Source organism: Dama dama, chromosome 4 (genome assembly GCF_033118175.1).
Source record: "Dama dama isolate Ldn47 chromosome 4, ASM3311817v1, whole genome shotgun sequence".
Classification (NCBI taxonomy): domain Eukaryota; kingdom Metazoa; phylum Chordata; class Mammalia; order Artiodactyla; family Cervidae; genus Dama; species Dama dama.
Window position 1 is genome coordinate 62,621,403 of NC_083684.1, and position 16,704 is coordinate 62,638,106.

At 54.7% G+C, this 16,704-nt stretch overlaps 1 protein-coding gene and 1 long non-coding RNA gene across 3 annotated transcripts; one reads left to right on the plus strand and one right to left on the minus strand.

The window, feature by feature from the left end:
- Positions 1-212: 212 nt before the first annotated feature.
- KLK14 (kallikrein related peptidase 14) lies at positions 213-6,706 on the minus strand. The gene is made up of 6 exons (XM_061139965.1): positions 6,604-6,706; positions 4,866-4,927; positions 3,591-3,762; positions 1,387-1,640; positions 1,076-1,212; positions 213-474 (listed from the first exon to the last, which is right to left on the minus strand). The coding sequence occupies exons 1-6, from the start codon at positions 6,630-6,632 to the stop codon at positions 319-321; spliced, it is 810 nt and encodes a 269-aa protein (XP_060995948.1). The 5' UTR covers positions 6,633-6,706; the 3' UTR covers positions 213-318.
- A 1,911-nt stretch (positions 6,707-8,617) lies between these two features.
- LOC133054729 (uncharacterized) lies at positions 8,618-15,544 on the plus strand. 2 transcript variants are annotated; one of them, XR_009692501.1, is made up of 4 exons: positions 8,618-8,875; positions 9,126-9,173; positions 10,405-10,529; positions 14,407-15,544. It is a non-coding gene; the product is annotated as an uncharacterized LOC133054729 (long non-coding RNA). The 2 variants fall into 2 exon arrangements; XR_009692500.1 differs by having other exon boundaries at positions 8,618-9,173.
- Positions 15,545-16,704: the final 1,160 nt, after the last annotated feature.

Genomic DNA, 16,704 nt, shown 5'->3' on the forward strand with positions numbered 1-16,704 from the left:
TTATTAATGGTATTTGTCTGGCTTTTAGAGACACTGAGAGCTTTGAAAATTGTCCTCTTTGGAATACGGTGCCAGTTCAATGCCTTTGTGTTCATGCGCCTGCTCTGGTGTCTCAGGAGTACCCTGGATAACGATGGGGAGGGTGTAGGGGTGCAGGGAGAACCCCTGAAGGAACTGCTCTGGGAGAGGGGAGTTCTGAGCCAGGGGTCAGGATCAGGATGCTGGGGGTCCGAGGGAGGGGGCGCTGGGGGCTGGGTCTTGAGTGGGAGGGGCAGGGTCTTGGGGAGCATGTGGGCAGGTGATGTTCTGTCCCGCCGGCTATGATCTGCTCCTCATGGTTTCCTGGATCCAGGTGTGGTATTTGCACAGGTTGGTGTAGACGCCGGGGTAACCGGGCTGGGCACAGCGCTCCATCCCCCAGGACACGAGACCCTGGAGCTGCCCTCCGCACACCAGGGGTCCCCCGGAGTCACCCTGATGGGGAGAGGTGGAGACGGAGACATCCGTGGACTGACGGCCAGAGCCCCGGCCGCGGGGAGCCCGAGAGGCAAAGATGTGGGGGGTGGGCTGAGACCCGACCCCTGCCCGGGCAGGGCCTCTGGAGGTCTCAGCCCCTGGGGCTTGGGGTCCCGTGTCCTCTGTGTCTCTTGGGCCCCTCTTCATCTAAGCTCTGTGTCTAGAAAACTGCATGTGTGTTTCCACACCGTGTGTCTCTGGAGCCGTTGCTCGGGGATGGATTAAGGCCTCCAGACCCTGAGCAAGCTCTCCAGGGGCCCACATGTAATGATGGCAATGACTGTGGTGGTCGGAGCTCTGCACTCTTGCCATGGACGAGCTCACCCCATTCCACCCTGTCCTGCTGCCCCCGTGGGACAGGTGAGGAAACCGGAGCCTGGAAGGTTACATCCATGACCAAGGGCGAACAGCTAGGAGAAAGCCTGGCTGTGACAACCTCTCTTGGTCTCTGGGGGTGGCGGGCCCCCCACCCCCCGATCTTCCTGCTCCTGAGGTCCTCTCATACCTAAGTCTCAGCCCCGAACAAGATCCCTGCCCAGGCTTTCTCCCTGGGGCTCACCTGACAAGAGTCCTTCCCGCCTTGGGGGACCCCTGCACAGACCATGCCCGGGGTGATGGCTCCAGAGTAGGCCCGCCGACACTCCTGATCCGAGAAGATGTTGATGTTCACGCATTGCAGAGAGTTGGGGTACCTGGCTGAGAGGGGGCGGCACTGAGGTGTTAAAATGAGGTCTACTCTCCAATAGGACCCAGAAGTCTGGGCCTGAGACCCTCCTCCCTCAGACCCAGGGATCCAGGCCCCCAGCCCCTCCTCCCTCAGACCCGGGGGTCCAGCCTGCAGCCCCTCGTTCCCGATGCAGGACCCCTCACCAACAGGACTGGAGATGGTGCCCCAGCCCGACACAAGGCAGGAGGAGCCCACGCCGGCGCAGGAACGGGCCACGGAGATGGGCTGCACCCCCCGCCCCAGCCGAGCGGGCCGCTCCAGCCGCAGCAGCATCAGGTCGTTGTCGCTGGTCCGCGAGTTGTACTGGGGGTGCGGTACCTGGCGGGCCACGCTCAGCACCTGCTGTGTGGCCTCCCAGACCTTCAGGTTGTGCTTGCCCAGGGCGACTCGAAGGATCCTGGCCCGAGACCCCCAAGAGTGGTGCTGCTCAGGATGTGAGCTGAGACCCCGCCCCACCATCCACCGATGCTCCCGCCCCTGGGGACGAGTCTTCCTCCAGGCTGACCCTCCCCATGGGCTTCCCAGGTGGCTCAGCGGTAAAGAATCACCCTGCCGACGCAGGAGACACCAGAGACTCGGGCTCCATCCCTGGGTCGGGAAGATCCCCTGGAGGAGGGCGTGGCAACCCACTCCAGTATCCTTGTCTGGAGAATCCCCATGGACAGAGGGGCCTGGCGGGCTACAGTCGAGGTTCACAAAGAGTTGGACGTGGCTGAGCACACACACATAACCCTCCCTCTAATTGCAGGCAGAGTGTTTCCTGGAATCTTGGACCCTTTCCCCCGGCCTGGACACTCTCTGGGCCCAGTCTTATATCCTCCCCTTCCCCTGGTCGACTGTGCTCTGCCTTCTGAGGTTTGCGGGTTGCTGGCTCTGCCCTAGGGTATGCACCTGGGTCAAGACTCTGTGTTCTAAAGTGAGGCTCTGAGCTGTGGCTCTAGGTTCTAAATCAAATCGATCTTCTGGAGTAGGCGCCAGGGGGGCTCCATTGCAGTTCTAGCCTGGCCTTTGGGCTCTTGACACCCTAAACTTTTGACTCGAAGCTTGGAGTTGTGTTCTAGATTAAATCTAGATGCTAGCATACTTTCTAGATACTGGTGTGAGCTCCAGGTTCTAGGTTAAGTTCTGGGTTCTTGATGAAGCTCTGGTTTATGATATGGGTTGGAGACAGTGACTTGAGCTCTGTGGTCTAGCTGGACTCAGGGTTCTAAACAGCAGCCTGCATTCTTGATATTAGGTTGGGTTCTGCTTTAGATCAAATTACAGGTGATAGTCTGTGGATTCTTGGTTCAAGATTCTGATCTGAGCCTTTGACCTCAGGTTGGGCTCTAGGTTCTAGAAGGAGCTCCAGACTATGGTCAGGATCCCAGGTTCTAGATGTTGGTTTCCATTCTGGGCTTTACGTTTTAGACTCTGGGCCCTCAGTTCTACCCTGAACTTCAGTTTATGGTGTTAAATCTGGTTTGTGAGCACTGGGTGAGCTTTTGTCTGGACTTTGATTTCTAGTGGGGGGTCCAAGTTTAGGTCTAGAATCTGGGAAGGGCCCTGGGCTCTCTATGAAGCTTTAGATTATGGTCTTCATTCTGGGATGGAGAGAACAGGTTGAGGTCTGGGTTTTAGACTCCTCAAAGAAGAGCTGTAGACTAGACTCTGGATTACATGTTGGATTTAGAACAAGCTCCAGGTTCTGTCTTTATCCCATGCTCTGAGCTGCAAGTAGGTTTCCAGATTCATGGCTGGACGGTGGGTTCTGAACCTGACTCTGGATTCCAGGCAGTGTTCTGAGAGGGGTCCTGAGTGTCTGATGGTAGCTGTGTCCCGAATTCAACCACCACTCCCAATCTTAGTCTCTATGTGGAGATTGGCCTCTGGATGGATGTCAGGTTTTGTGTTAGGTTCTAGATTCTGTGCAGGACTCTAAGCTGGTGTATGGGTTCCAACCAGCTTCCCAGGTGGCTCAATGGTAAAGAATCCACCCGTCAAAGTATGAGATGCAGATTCGATCCCTGGGTCGGGAAGATCCCCTGGAGGAGGACACGGCAACCCACTCCAGTATTCTTGCCTGGAAAAATCCCATGGACAGAGCAGCCTGTTGGGTTACCGTCCACGGAGACCCGAAGCGTCAGACACGACTGAACGACCAAGCACATGAGCATGGTTTCTAAGCAGTTGATCTGCTTTTAGAATCTAAAAGCAGATTCTAGATTCATGGCTGGGTTCCATGTTCTGGGTCTGTGGTTCTAGGCTCTTATCTAGACCCTAAACAAACCCAGCTAGCACCCTGGATTGTACACAGGGCTAGACTCTGGAATTCACTTGGCAGAAGAATCAGGAAGGGACCACTCACGGGCGGGCGCAGTGAGCAGCGGTGATGACCCACTGGTCGGACAGCAGGGACCCTCCACAGAGGAAACGACGCTGGGGGCCTTGCAGGAGGGCTGCCTGCCACGGTTGGGAGCTCTGGGTGCAAGTGTAGCCACCGATTATCTTGTTCTCATTCCCTTGGTTCTGGGCCATGGCTAGGAGAAGGCAAGGGTGAGCTGGAGTGGGGGGAGCAGGTAAACTAAGGCTCTCCACCCAACCCCTAGCTCTCTAGGCTGTCCGGAACCCACAAGTCCTCCCTGTGTTGCCTAATCCTTAACCCACCCATCTTTATGTAACCCCACCCTGTATGAGATATGCCCAACAGTGCCCCCAGTATTGTCCCAACACGACCAGGGAGTTTTCTGACACCCCCTCACCCCCAGGCACCTCCATAGCACCTATTATGAGGTCCCAGAACCACCTCATCCATGGTCCTGACACTACCGCCCCTGACTCCGCTTTCCTATGCATGCTTTCTACGATCACTTTATGCAATACGCCACAGCTCCACTCAGCTATCCTCCAGCACCATCGGGGAGCTCCCTGTCCCTTCCCCAGACTTCTCACTCTCTGTGTGGTCCCCCAGGATCACACAGGGCCCCCAGGTTCCCGGCCTCTGTACACCCACTCTGCATGCCACACCACTCCCCCGCCAGGAGCCCACCACCCCATCATCATTTCTGCCATCACTTCTGATTAGTTTTTCCCTCACACAATCAACAGGGCTTCAGTGGTAAAGAATCTGCTAGCCATTTAAGAGACAAAGGTTCGATCCCTGTGTTGGGAAGATCCCCTGGAGGAGGAAATGGCAACCCAGTCTAGTATTCTTGTCTGGGAAATCCCATGGACAGAGGAGCCTGGTGGGCTACAGTCTACGGGGTCACAGAGAGGCGGGCACGGCTGAGCGAGTAGACGACAGTGCAGTCAGCAAGTGTCCTGCTGGTACTTTCTCATAAGACTCGGTCAGGACCTGACTGTTCTGCTCAGTTCCTCCCTTGACTTCTCACTATCTCTTGATGTTGTTCAGTTGCTCAGTCATGTCCGACTCTTCACTGTCCCCTACAAGTCCCTGGACCCTGCGATATTCTAACACCTCCACCACTTAGAACCTGGGCCTTCCTCTAGCACGCTCCTCAACCATGGTCCCCAGACTATCCCCCACCCCTTCTTGTCAGGTGAGCATCTCAGGTCCCCAGGGCCCTTCCCCATCTCCCCGGCCCTTCTCAGAGTCCAGCCCCCCACCCACCCACTGTCTTACCTACAGCCAAGATCTGAAGAGCCATCAGCAGGAGAAACATTCTGAGGGCTGGCGGCTGGATTCTGGCAAATGCAGAGAGAAAGTGAGGGTCAAGGAAGCTGCAAGAGACCTAGAGGTTATGGGTCAGAGAGGCTCTTAGAGACTGAGACCCTTAGGGACCTGGTTGGGGGACAAAAGAGAGGCCAGAGACCCGGAGGGCTGGGTCTGGGGCAGGGGGTGCTCCTTGGTGGCTGGAGAGGATGCTGAGAAGGGCTCAGGGCTTGCCTTGATGTCTCCTGTCTGTGGAGTGGGGGTGGTGTCTGCTTCCTTGTCACTCGCTGAGGCCTTTTATCCCTGGTCTGAGTAGCTGGCCCTGCTCCTTCCTCCACCCTTCTGAGGTTCCCCCCCCCCCTTTTTTTTTATTGCCTATTTCCCACTCCAGGATCCCCATCCCATCTCCTCCCATCTCCTCTCTGGCCAGAGAAGCAGCCACAATTGTTCACGAGAACCTGCCTACCTGGCGGGGGAAGGTGTTATAATCTGGGAGGAACCCAGGGAGGGGGGAAGTCCAGGGCAGGGTGGACGGGTGGGGTGGGGTGGGGGGACTCGGGGGAAGGTTCTGGGAGGGGCCGGGAGAGGGAGGGAAAGAGGCAGAGAGAGAGAGAGAGAGAGGCTGCCCCAAGAGCAGAGAGAGGTGAGGAAATGTGAGAGAAGTAGCAATAGGAAGGCAGAGGGCGAGGGAGAGGAATACGGGCCGAGAGACCTGCGAGAGGTGGGGAGAATTTAGGGAGATGGAGACTAGGGATTGGGAAGGAGGAGGCAGACAGATAAAGGCAGGATGGGTGGGGGCAGGGGGCAGCGACAGGGATTCACAGAGAGATGAGTGTGGGAAAATGAGAGACAGAAGCAGAGAAACAGAAGGAAGGAGGAGAAGACAGAATCAACACAGGCAGAGAGAAGGAGGAAAAAGCACATAGAGACACAAGCAGCAGAGGTACCCCACCCCCCACACACACACGAGGGATGGCAGTGGGGAGGACGGGGGAGGCCCAGAGATGGCGAGGAAGGAAGGACGTGGAGATCCCGAGAAGAGATCGAGCAGAGGACGGGGGAGAGGGAGAGGGAGCGGAGGTCACGGAGGGCCCTTGAGAAGGAGGGGAGACGGGGAGGCAGAGATGAGAGGTGACAGCCGCAGAGGAACAGAGAGGGGCTGGGAGTGGGGCTGGGGGCTGGCAGGAGACGGGAGGAGGAGCCGGGGGCACCAAGGTTCTAGGCGTCCTGTCTCCCACACGTTCTCATCCTGTGGTCCTCGCAGTCCTGAAAGGTGGGGGAGCAGGGGCCCTGGCAAGGAGTGGGGGAGGAAGGGTCAGGGCAGAACTGGTGCCCCCCAAACTCAGGCTCTGCAGAGAGGTCAGGGGAGAGTGGGATAGAAGGACCCAGAGAGAAGGGGAAGGGACCCAGAGAGAGTGGGGACAGAGACCCAGGGAGAGCAGGAGAGACGGAGTGATGAGATGGGGAATGGGCCTGGGTTTGGGGGACCCATCCTAACTGTTGGGCAGGGCCCCGCCACCCTCAGCCCCTCCCCCAGCCTCTTAAATTCCCTAATGACGGCAATGTGTCTCAGGGCAGTCAGTTCGGGTCTGGACCACCTCACGGTGACTCAGGAGGTCAGCTGTCTGCACTCTCCCCACCGCCCCCCAGTCCCCCCGCTCCATCTCCTGGGGATCTGGCTCCCAAACCACTTTCCTCCCCTCTCCACCTGGACTGCTGCTCCCCCACCCCCTGCATAGGCGCTCAGCTCCCCCTTCAACTGGCTTTGCAGAGAGGCCACACTGCTTCGGGCTGAAAACCTTGGTTCAAGCTCTGGTAGACCAGAAGGGTGAGATGTACAAATGAGAAGCCCTTCCGCCAAGAAAGAATTCTCTGGGGACAAGGCGGGGGTGGGGAGGGGTGAGGGGGTGGGGGGTGGAACAGGCAGCTGCTCTGTGAGGGCTCAGATGCTGTAGTGGGTTTTGTTGTTGTTTTGGCATGCAGAATCTTAGTTCCTTGACCAGGGGTTGAACCCCTGTCCCCCCTGCCTTGAGAGCATGGAGGTTTTTTGTTTTTTTTATTTTTTTAATTTTAATTTCATTTAATGTTTTACATTCCATTTTATAATTTATTTTTAATTGGAGGATAATTGCTTTACAGCGTGTCAGTTTCTGCCTGTGTAACAACGTGAATCAGCCTTATGTATGAATATGTCCCCTCTCTCCAGAGCTTCCCTCCCGCCCCCGTCCCACCCCTCTAGGTCATCACAGAGCACTGGGCTGAGCTCCCTGAGCTATAAAGCAGCTTCCCACTGGTTATTTCACCTGTGTGTGCAGTCGTCTCTGACTCTTTGCGGCCCCAGGGACTGTAGCTTGCCAGGCTCCTCCGTCCTCTACCTTCTCCAGGCAAGAACACCGGAGTGGGTTGCTGTGCCCTCCTGCAGGGAATCTTCCCAACCCAGGGATTGAACCCCTGTCCCCAGCACTTGCAGGCGGATTCTTCATCGCTGTACTGCCAGGGAGGCCCCAGAAGGCTGTAATTTGAAGGACTCACAGGGATCCTCTGCTGAGCTGGAAGATAAACCCGAGATCTCCTCTTCCCAGAAAGAATACGCAGCTTAAGCAGAAGGCCTCAGTGAGACCCAGGGAGCCCAGGAAAAACGTGCTGGGGACGTGGCCACAAAGAGGGCTCAGCTCACTGCCTTATCTCCCCACCCCAGCCCCGAGCCCCCTCAGCGTCACTGCTGGGTTATTTGTCACCTTCCAGCCACACTCCATCCTGGGCTGCCTTGCTCCCACTCCACCCATTACGGGGGGTCCTCAAAAAATATTTGATGAATGGACACATGGCCACAATCCTTGCCTTCCAGGAGCTCACTGTCTGGCAGGAGAGGTCAAAGAGACAACGGGGGAAACTCAGTCCACTGTGACGTGTGTTCTGATTGGATGGAGGGGACTACTGAAGGTTCTGATGAAGCCTCAGGAGTGGGGAACGGGCTCCCAGAGGGTGGGCTTTCTAAGTCGGGCCCTGCGGATGAGTCGGAGCTCACCAGGGGCATGGACGCAGTGAGGAGAGCAGCTCTGAGTATGGCTCTTCAGATGGGAGGACGGGGCAGAGCTCAGAGTGCTAGGGGGAGAAGGGATCCCCCAGTGATTCTCAGCAGGGGAGGGAAGCGCCCTTAGGGTCATCACTGCAGACCTGGGCTGCCTCTGAGGGGAGCTGTCTGGTTAGAGACAGTGGTGGGGTGTCACTAGCACTGACGGAAGGTGCTGGAAACCGGAGCGCTGCGGCACTCACGTGAAGTGATTGAATGGAATGAAAAGACCTGGGGCGTCTGCTCGAGACCCCAAGGAAGACCCCCCAGCTTAGGGGGCAGGGGGGCTGAGAAGGAGAAATGGAAGAGCTAAGAAGGAAACCAGGAGAGGGTGGTGTCAGGGAAGCGGAGATGAATTTTAAGAAGAGAGTGGCACAAGGGTTGGACCCAGCGAGGTGGCCACTGGCACTGGGGGCTTTTTCTGTTTCTTCTTTTTTCTTCTGGTCTCGTGGCATGTGGCATCTTACTTCCCCAGCCAGGGATCGCGCCCGGGTGCCCTGCAGCGGAAGGTAGATTCTCAACGCGTGGACCACCAGGGAAGTCCTCATTTACAGCACTGAGTGTACAGTCCAGTGGCAAGAAATACTTTCACTTGGTTGTGCAACCATTACCGTCATCTGTCTCCAAAACCTTTTCATCTTCTCTGACTTCAGATCTGTCCCCATGAAACACCAGCTTCCCATCCTCCCTGCCCCAGGCCCTGGTAGACTCCATTTTACTTTCTGTGTCTATGAATTTGACTACTCTGAAATAGGTATTTCACATTTCAGTGAGCATAATGCCCTCAGGGTTCATGTGAGATGCTGTAACGCATCAGAATTTCCTTCCTTTTTAATAATTAATCTGGTTATTTCCTCTTTGGCGGCACTGGGTCTTCATTGCTGCACGCGGGCTTCCTCTAGCTGTGGTGAGTGGGGGCTCCTCTCTCGTTGCGGCGTGGGGGCTTCTCACTGTGGTGGCTTCTTTTGTTGCGGAGCACGGGCCCTAGGAAGCACAGGTTTCAGGAGTTGTGCACACGGGCTTAGGTGCTCTGTGGCGTGTGGAATGTTCCCGGACCAGGGATCGAACCCGTGTCGCCTGCCCTGGCAGATGGATCCTTAACCACTGGACCACCAGGGCAGTCTTCCTTTCTTTTTCTTTTCTCCTTCCTTTTAAAGGCTGGATCATACACCTTCGTATGGATGGGCCACGTTTTGTGTATCCAGGTAACTGTTTTTTAAGAGTTATTTTGGGCGCAGGTTGTTGCCATTTTAGGGGCGAGTGTTTATGTACATTTTTTGGCTCTGCTGGGGCTTTGCTGCAGTGCGTGGGCTTCTCCTGTGGTGGCTTCTCTCGTTGACCCCAGGGACTATATAGTCTATGGAATTCTCCAGGCCGGAATACTGGAGTGCGTAGCCTTTCCCTTCTCCAGGGGATCTTCCCAACCCAGGGATCGAACCCAGGTCTCCTGCATTTGTGGGTGGATTCTTTACCAGCTGAGCCACAAGGGAAGCCCAAGAATGGAGTGGGTAGTCTTTCCCTTCTGCAGGGGATCTTCCTGACCCAGGAATCAAACAAGGCTCTCCTGCATTGCAGGCGAATTCCTTACCAACTGAGCTATCAGGGAAGCCGGCTAAGCGCTGAGGATATGGCATATGCCTCACTGATACTTAAATCCTGGAAGCAAAAGAAAGTTAAATTAATACATAATATCACAAGTCATGAGTGCTAAGAAGAATAAGAAAGCTGAGAGGGGACTTCCCTGGTGGTCTAATGGTTAAGACTTCATCTCGATCTGTAGGGGAAGGCTAAGATCCCACATGCCACACAGGCAAACAAAACAAAACCAAACCAAAACATAAAACAGAAACAATATTGTAACAAATTCAAGAAAGACTTCAAAAATGATCCACTTAAAAAAAATAAATCTTAAAGGAAGCAGGGAGGAGGTCAGGGTCTGGGGAAGGCGCTCTTTGAGCAAAGACCTGAAGGTCGGGAGGGACATGGGGGTGGGGGGACACTGTGGGGGGATGGCAGCACCTGCAGAGGTTCTGGGCTGTAAGGGGGTCTGATGCGCCTGGGGACCAGCGGGGAGGCCAGTGTAGCTGGAGAAGCTGAGCCAGGGGAGAGAAGAGAAGGGGATGAGTGCAGTGAGGTGGTGGGGAGTCCACCCTCCCTGGGCTAGGTACTATCCTGAGCCGGTTTTACAGCCTGAGGAAGGAGGCTGGGGGAGTGGGGAGTGGCCCGTCCGAGGTCAATCCGCGGGTAAGCGCCAGAGCGCACTGGACTCCCAGACCCTCTGAACCCTCTCTATTGTCTCCGTGATTTGAGCGTCAGTTTCATCTGAGCCTTTACTTGTGTGTCCAATGCTGTTTTAACGCATGTTTCGTCAATTACCTCGCCGAACCCTTCCCACGGCCTCGTGAGAAAGGTGTTTTTATTATCTTCCGCACGCAGGTGGGGAAGCGGAGTCGCCCGTCCACGGTTACGCAAAGCGGAGCGGTGGCACCATCGTCCGAACCCAGGCGGCGGGCTCTTCCCCACCGCAGGAAGCCGGATGCCTGAGAACGCAGGGGCGGAGGGTGAGCCGCCCCGGCGAGGGGATTAGCCCCAGACAGAAGGAAGGACGCCTCTCCCATTGTTCGGGAAGGAAGCAGGAAGGGGTGGGGGAGGTTGGCGGGTCGGGGGTGGGGGTCAGGTGGCCGGGAGGCTCGGGCCAGCTCATCCCGTCTCCAGGGGGCACCTGCTTGGGGAGGTAAGGGTGGCGGGTAGGTTCCCAGGTGAGGTTGGCGACCAGAAATTTAACAGCGGCCTCTTCGGAGCAGCTGAATGGCTCTTGTTCTGTTTGCCTCCAGGAAAGAGCAGGCGCATGCAGGGCTGGGTGATTGAGGGGAGGGATGCTGAGAGCGGGGGGATTAAGACGGTGGGGGGCCCTTGGGGTGAGTGTAAAGGAGGTGCAGACGGAAGGGGCTTGGTTGGTGGAGGGGTCAGGGTGTCTTGGAGGTGAACAAACAGGTAAGGCAGAGCTCCGGAAGCATGGGAGGGAGGCTGTGGTCAGGAAGTGGGATGTGGGATTTTGTGGGGTTTTAGAGGTGGAGCTCCTCTGGATGCAGATAGAGGCCAGGGTGTGACCTTGGGAATGAGTGATGGGCCAGGTAGACTCTGGCCGCCTCAGGGAACTGTGAAACCCCCCCCAGGGGGCTGGGGGGTCCTCTCTCCAGGGGGCTCCTGACTCCCTGTTAGCAAATGCCTGTCTCGACCTCCACTTATAAATACAAATCTGGCAGGTTGTCTAGGACTTTGCCTGGGTTATCACCTTTAATTCTTGCAAGAGCTGTATGAGGTTGGGGTTAGGGCTCGTGTTAGGATGATGGGAGAGATGAGGAAACTGGGTTCTCAGTAGTCCTTTGTGCAAATGGCATTAGCTGGGATCAGAATTTGGGTCATCTGGCTGTTAAATGCTATGCCATTCAGTCCCCAAATCTGTCTCCATACCGTTCATGGGCAAGGATTCTCCGCTGCATCCCTGTCTCCTGATACAGCCCCAGAGAGTGTCTGCAAGGAATGCTTCTGGGATGTGCAAATTCACCCTGGGACTTCCCTGGTGGTCCAGTGGTTAGGACTTAACTCTTTGATTTCAGGGGGCATGGGTTTGATCCTAGGTCAGGGAACTAAGATCTTCTTGTTGTTCAGTCACGAAGTCATGTCTCACTCTTCATGACCCCATGGACTGCAGCACACCAGGCTCTCTGTCCTTCACCAACTCCAGGAGTTTGATTAAACTCATGTCCATTGAGTCGGTGATGCCATCCAACCATTTCATCCTCTGCTGCTTCCTTTCCTCCTGCCCTCAGTCTTTCCCAGCATCAGGGTCTTTTCCAATGAGTCACCTCTTCGAATCAGGTGGCCAAAGTATTGGAGCTTCAGCATCACTCCTGAGATCTGCACGATGCCAAAAAGACAAACGAGCCAGTCCCTGACCTTTGCCTTCTGTCCCCGTCAGCTCTTGGCTGACAGTTTCTCTTGTGCCTCCCAAGCGCCACATCTCACTTATTCCCTGCACCAGCCCTAGAGGTGCATATAATCACTCCCATTCTACAGATGAGGAAACAGAGAAAGAAGGTCAGTTGCCCAACAAGCTAGAGGCGGAGCTGGGACTCGAACCCCAGCCTGTCTGGCTCCATGCCCCTCTGCTGCTGACCTCGCGTGTCCCTAGGATTACCTAGTCTCTCTGGATAATCCCTGAGATGGCTCTGAGTCAGCACCTGTATCTGCTACGTGCCAGGCAGCTTCCATATGCACGCCTGGGTGCCCCTGATGCCCCGTCAACAACCAGCGAACAGCCCTGCCCCACCTCCCTCTCCCGTCTCCATCATCAAGCACTTGTTTCCCTTTGTAGGTGATGACACCACCCTCTCCCCATTTGCTTCCGTCAAGAGCTGGGAGTGGTCCTGATCCCGCCCTCACTCCCACTTCCCACTTTGGCAATTCCTGTCACCTTAGCGCCAAAATAGACATCAAACCCACCCACTTGCTTCCACTCACTCATCCTCTTCCAGGCTACCCTTATCTCTCACCTGGACAGGTGCCGTAGCCTCCAAACTCATCTCCCTGCTTCCAAATTTGAACCCCGTTTCCATCTCCCCCCCCCACGCCCACCCCACACTAAATCCATTCTCCACTTGGCAGGCAGTGCGTTCTTAAAATATACAACGGTGTCATGTTAGAATCTGCTTAAAACCCATCTGCGATTTCCCACTGCAGTTATAATAAAACCTAAACACTTCCAAGGCACTCTGTGCCTGGCTTTCTGCCCGTCTCGCCAGCCTCACCATTCTACCACACGCTGTGCCTCAGGCCCCCAGGCTTCTTTGATTTTCCTGACATGGTAGGTGCGCCCCCCCCCCCCACCTCACTGCCTGTCTTTGTTGTTCACTCCCCCTGGGACACACTTCCCATCCCTCTGCCCATGGCCGCTTTCTCTGGAGTGGACGTTTCCTTCTGGTTTCTGTCTCAGCCCCGTGCTGGTTTCCTTTCCTCGTTTTAATCTATAATTGCCTTATGTGTTTGCTTCCTTGTTGATTGTTGCTGTTGTTTTTTCTCTATGGCGTTTATCACCGACCGATGTCCCCCATCTTTTATTTACTTCCTTTTCTGTGTAGTCTGTCTCCCACAGTTTGAGTGCCAACTCTGACAGGGAAGGGGGGTTTGCCTGCTTTCTTTGTTTCTTTTCCCTGGCACGTAGCATGTGCTCAGCACACTTTTATGGACTGAAGGAACATTTCTCTCATTCAAACCAAGGCTTCATGAAGTCAGGGACCCTGTCTAACATGCTCACCGCTGAATTCTTAGAGCCAACTCTGGTCCCTGACATGTGAAGTGCCTCTGTGAAAACAGACTGGATGAGATTAAGGGTATCGAGAGACTTCTCCCCAGAATCTCTGCACCTGATGCCTCTACATCTTCAGACCTGACAGTAGTCTCTGGTTACCCAGCCCTGGGAGAGCACACACAGGGGGGAAGATGGGGAAGCCCATCTTTCTGAGATTGGGCCCCATCCTTGCAGGAAAAAATGCTTCTGACTCCAGGTGGTGGTACCCTAGGGCATGGGGGTTTCTGGCTCATCAACTTGGGTCCTTTCCCAGACATTCAATAAGCATAAAGGACCCCTTATGTTTATGTAGGAGCTGCCTTCTCCAAGGTCTTCCCTGGTAGGTCAGCTGGTAAAGAATCCGCCTGCAGTGCAGGAGACCCCAGTTTGATTCCCGGGTTGGGAAGATCCCCTGAAGAAGGGTTAGGCTACCCACTCCAGTATTCTTGGGCTTCCTTGGTGGCTCAGACTGTAGGGAATCCACCTGCAGTGTGGGAGACCTGGGTTCGATCCCTGGGTTGGGAAGATCCCCTGGAGGAGGGCATGGCAGCCCATGGCAGTATTCTTGCCGGGAGAATCCCATGGACAGAGGAGCCTGGCGGGCTGTGGTAGCACACAGCACAGCCTTCTCCAAGGCCACGGGCCTCAGGAAAACCCCGCTCCATGGTGACCAGGGCTTCTTGCCTCAGCACACCCTGCCCCGCCCTCCATGTTTACCACGCTTTCTCTCTCAGCAAGACTCTCCTGTGATCACCACTGCCATCTGCCTAAGTGGCAGACATCTTTATTTCCGTTTAGGAGAAGCTTCCTTTGTATTTACAGGGTTTTTTTTTTTTTTTTTTGGTGGGGGGTGTGCGTGGAGGGGTTATGCAGGAGCTGTTACACTTATAAAACAACACCTTAGAAGCAGGATTTCCAGGCTTCTTACATAGCCCTCATATCTGTTCCCACCATCCTCAACTGCTTATGGCTTTGGCTTCTTCCTGGCCTCCTTGCTTTTAACTACCCTCCTTCCCCACAGTCCTCCTAGAGGCAGTCACAGAAGGCTTAAAAAGGTTTTTTTTTTTTGTTTGTTTTTTTTTTTTTAGGTTTGGCCTTGGCCTGAGGCATGCGGGATCCTGGTTCCCCGACCAGGGAACGAACCTGTGCCCCTCTGCCGAGGAAGCACCGAGTCTTAACCCACTGGACCGCCAGGGAAGTCCCCAGAAGGCTCTTTTGGACACTTTTTGAACAAGCCTTGTCAGCTCTAAGCCCTCTGCCTTGTGCGAGGGCATTCTGACCCTAGCGGGTGCGGTCGCCACCCACCCGCTCCGGCCCCTCTCCGCGCGTCCGGCACCAGAAGCAACCGTTCCTCCGCCGGGCTTAGGGGTTCGCGGTGCGCCCTGGCCGGCAGGCCTTTCCACCGGCTGTTTTCTCCGCCACAGGTGCAGTCGTTCCCCTCCCGCCCCTTTCCCGTGCTCATTCTTACTCATCTGGATCCTGGTTTAAACACTACCTCTTTCAGAAAGCATTCCGAGACGCCCCACGCTGAGTTAGCCGCCCCACCTCCGGGCTCCCCTCTGCCCTTACTGATCTCTGCCTTAACGCCCATCCCTCTGGGTCTTGATTTGCCAGAGTCGGTGCGCACCGCCTCCCGCCATCAGACAGGGAGCCCGTTGAGGGCAGGGACTGGGGCTGACTCAGCTCTGTTACCCCACGAACCCCCTGCAGGGCCTGGCTCCTGGGAGGTGCCTGGGCAAATGTTTGTCTCCTGAATAAAGGATGATCCTTATCGCTCCTCTGCTCCCAAATCTCCGTGGCTTCCCGCCCCTGCGACCTGGCCCCTCTTTCATCTCTCCTCCACTCGCCCACCTCCGTCACTCCTCTGCCTCCCTTGGAGTTTGCACGTGCGGTTTCGCAGCCAGCAAAGAGGTCTTCCCCCGTGTCCACCCTACTTAAATGTTTGACATGATTGATCAATTTGACATGATCGATCAATTTATCACCATTTGAAATACTAGCTATTCTACTTATTTTCCTCCTTTTTGGGCCTCTCCCGTGAGAGCGGGCTTTTGTTTTGTTCATTGCTGTCACAAATTAGGTGCTCCATAAATATTTGCAGAATGACTGGATGGATGGACAGACACATGTCTGTCTTCGGGTCTTGGAATCTTCGGGTCATGGAATTTTTCCAGTGTTCATATGGGACCTTCAGGTTTTTGCCAGACTGTGTCTCTCGCCCTTGGATCCAGGCTGGCTGGGGCCAGAGGGACCGGTTTTGGGGGGTGGGGGGCAGGCGGGGAGAGGGAGGAGGAGACAGCGAAGTTCACCAAGGCCGCGCGTTAGGAAACAGACCTGTTTTAAGGAGCCGGCCAGCGGGTGCACGGTGTGACCACACTGCCCTCTTGTGGCTGGAGCTGAGAACAGCGTCTTCCTCAGCTTCTCGAGGCCCTTTGGTCCCATTTGCGACAGAACTGTGGTTGACTCTCAAAGGAGATGGACTGTAAGTGTAACATACACACAGAATTTTGAATACTTACTATAAAAAAAAAGGTTAAATTTCTCAAGGTTTAGAGATTAGATTTGATAGACAGAGTGCCTGAAGAACTATGGACGGAGGTTCATGACATTGTACAGGAGGCAGGGATCAACACCATCCCCAAGGAAAAGAAATGTGAAACAGGAAAATGGCTGTCTGTGGAGGCCTTACAAATAGCTGTGAAAAGAAGAGAAGCTAAAGGCAAAGGAGAGAAGGAAAGATATACCCATTTGAATGCAGAGTTCCAAAGAATAGCTAGGAGAGATAAGAAAGCCTCCTCCAATGATCAATGCAAAGAAATAGAGGAAAACAATAGAATGGGAAAGACTAGAGAGCTCTTCAAGAAAATTGGAGATACCAAGGGAACATTTCATGCAAAGATGGGCACAATAAAGGACAGAAATGGTATGGACCTAACAGAAGCAGAAGATATTAAGAAGAGGTGGCAAGAATACACAGAACTATACAAAAAACATCTTCATGACCCAGGTAATCACGATGGCATGATCACTAACCTAGAGCCAGACATCCTGGAATGTGAAGTCAAGTGGGCCTTAGGAAGCATCACTATGGACAAAGCTAGTGGAGGTGATGGAATTCCAGTTGAGCTATTTCAAATCCTGAAAGATGATGCTGTGAAAGTGCTGCACTCAATATGCCAGCAAATTTGGAAAACTCAACTGTGGCCACAGGACTGGAAAAGGTCAGTTTTCATTCAAATCCCAAAGAAAGGCCATGCCAAAGAATGCTCAAACTACCGCGCAATTGCACTCATCTCACACGCTAGTAAAATAATGCTCAAAATTCTCCAAGCCAGGCTTCAACAATACATGAACCGTGAAATTCCAGATGTTCAAGCTGGATTTAC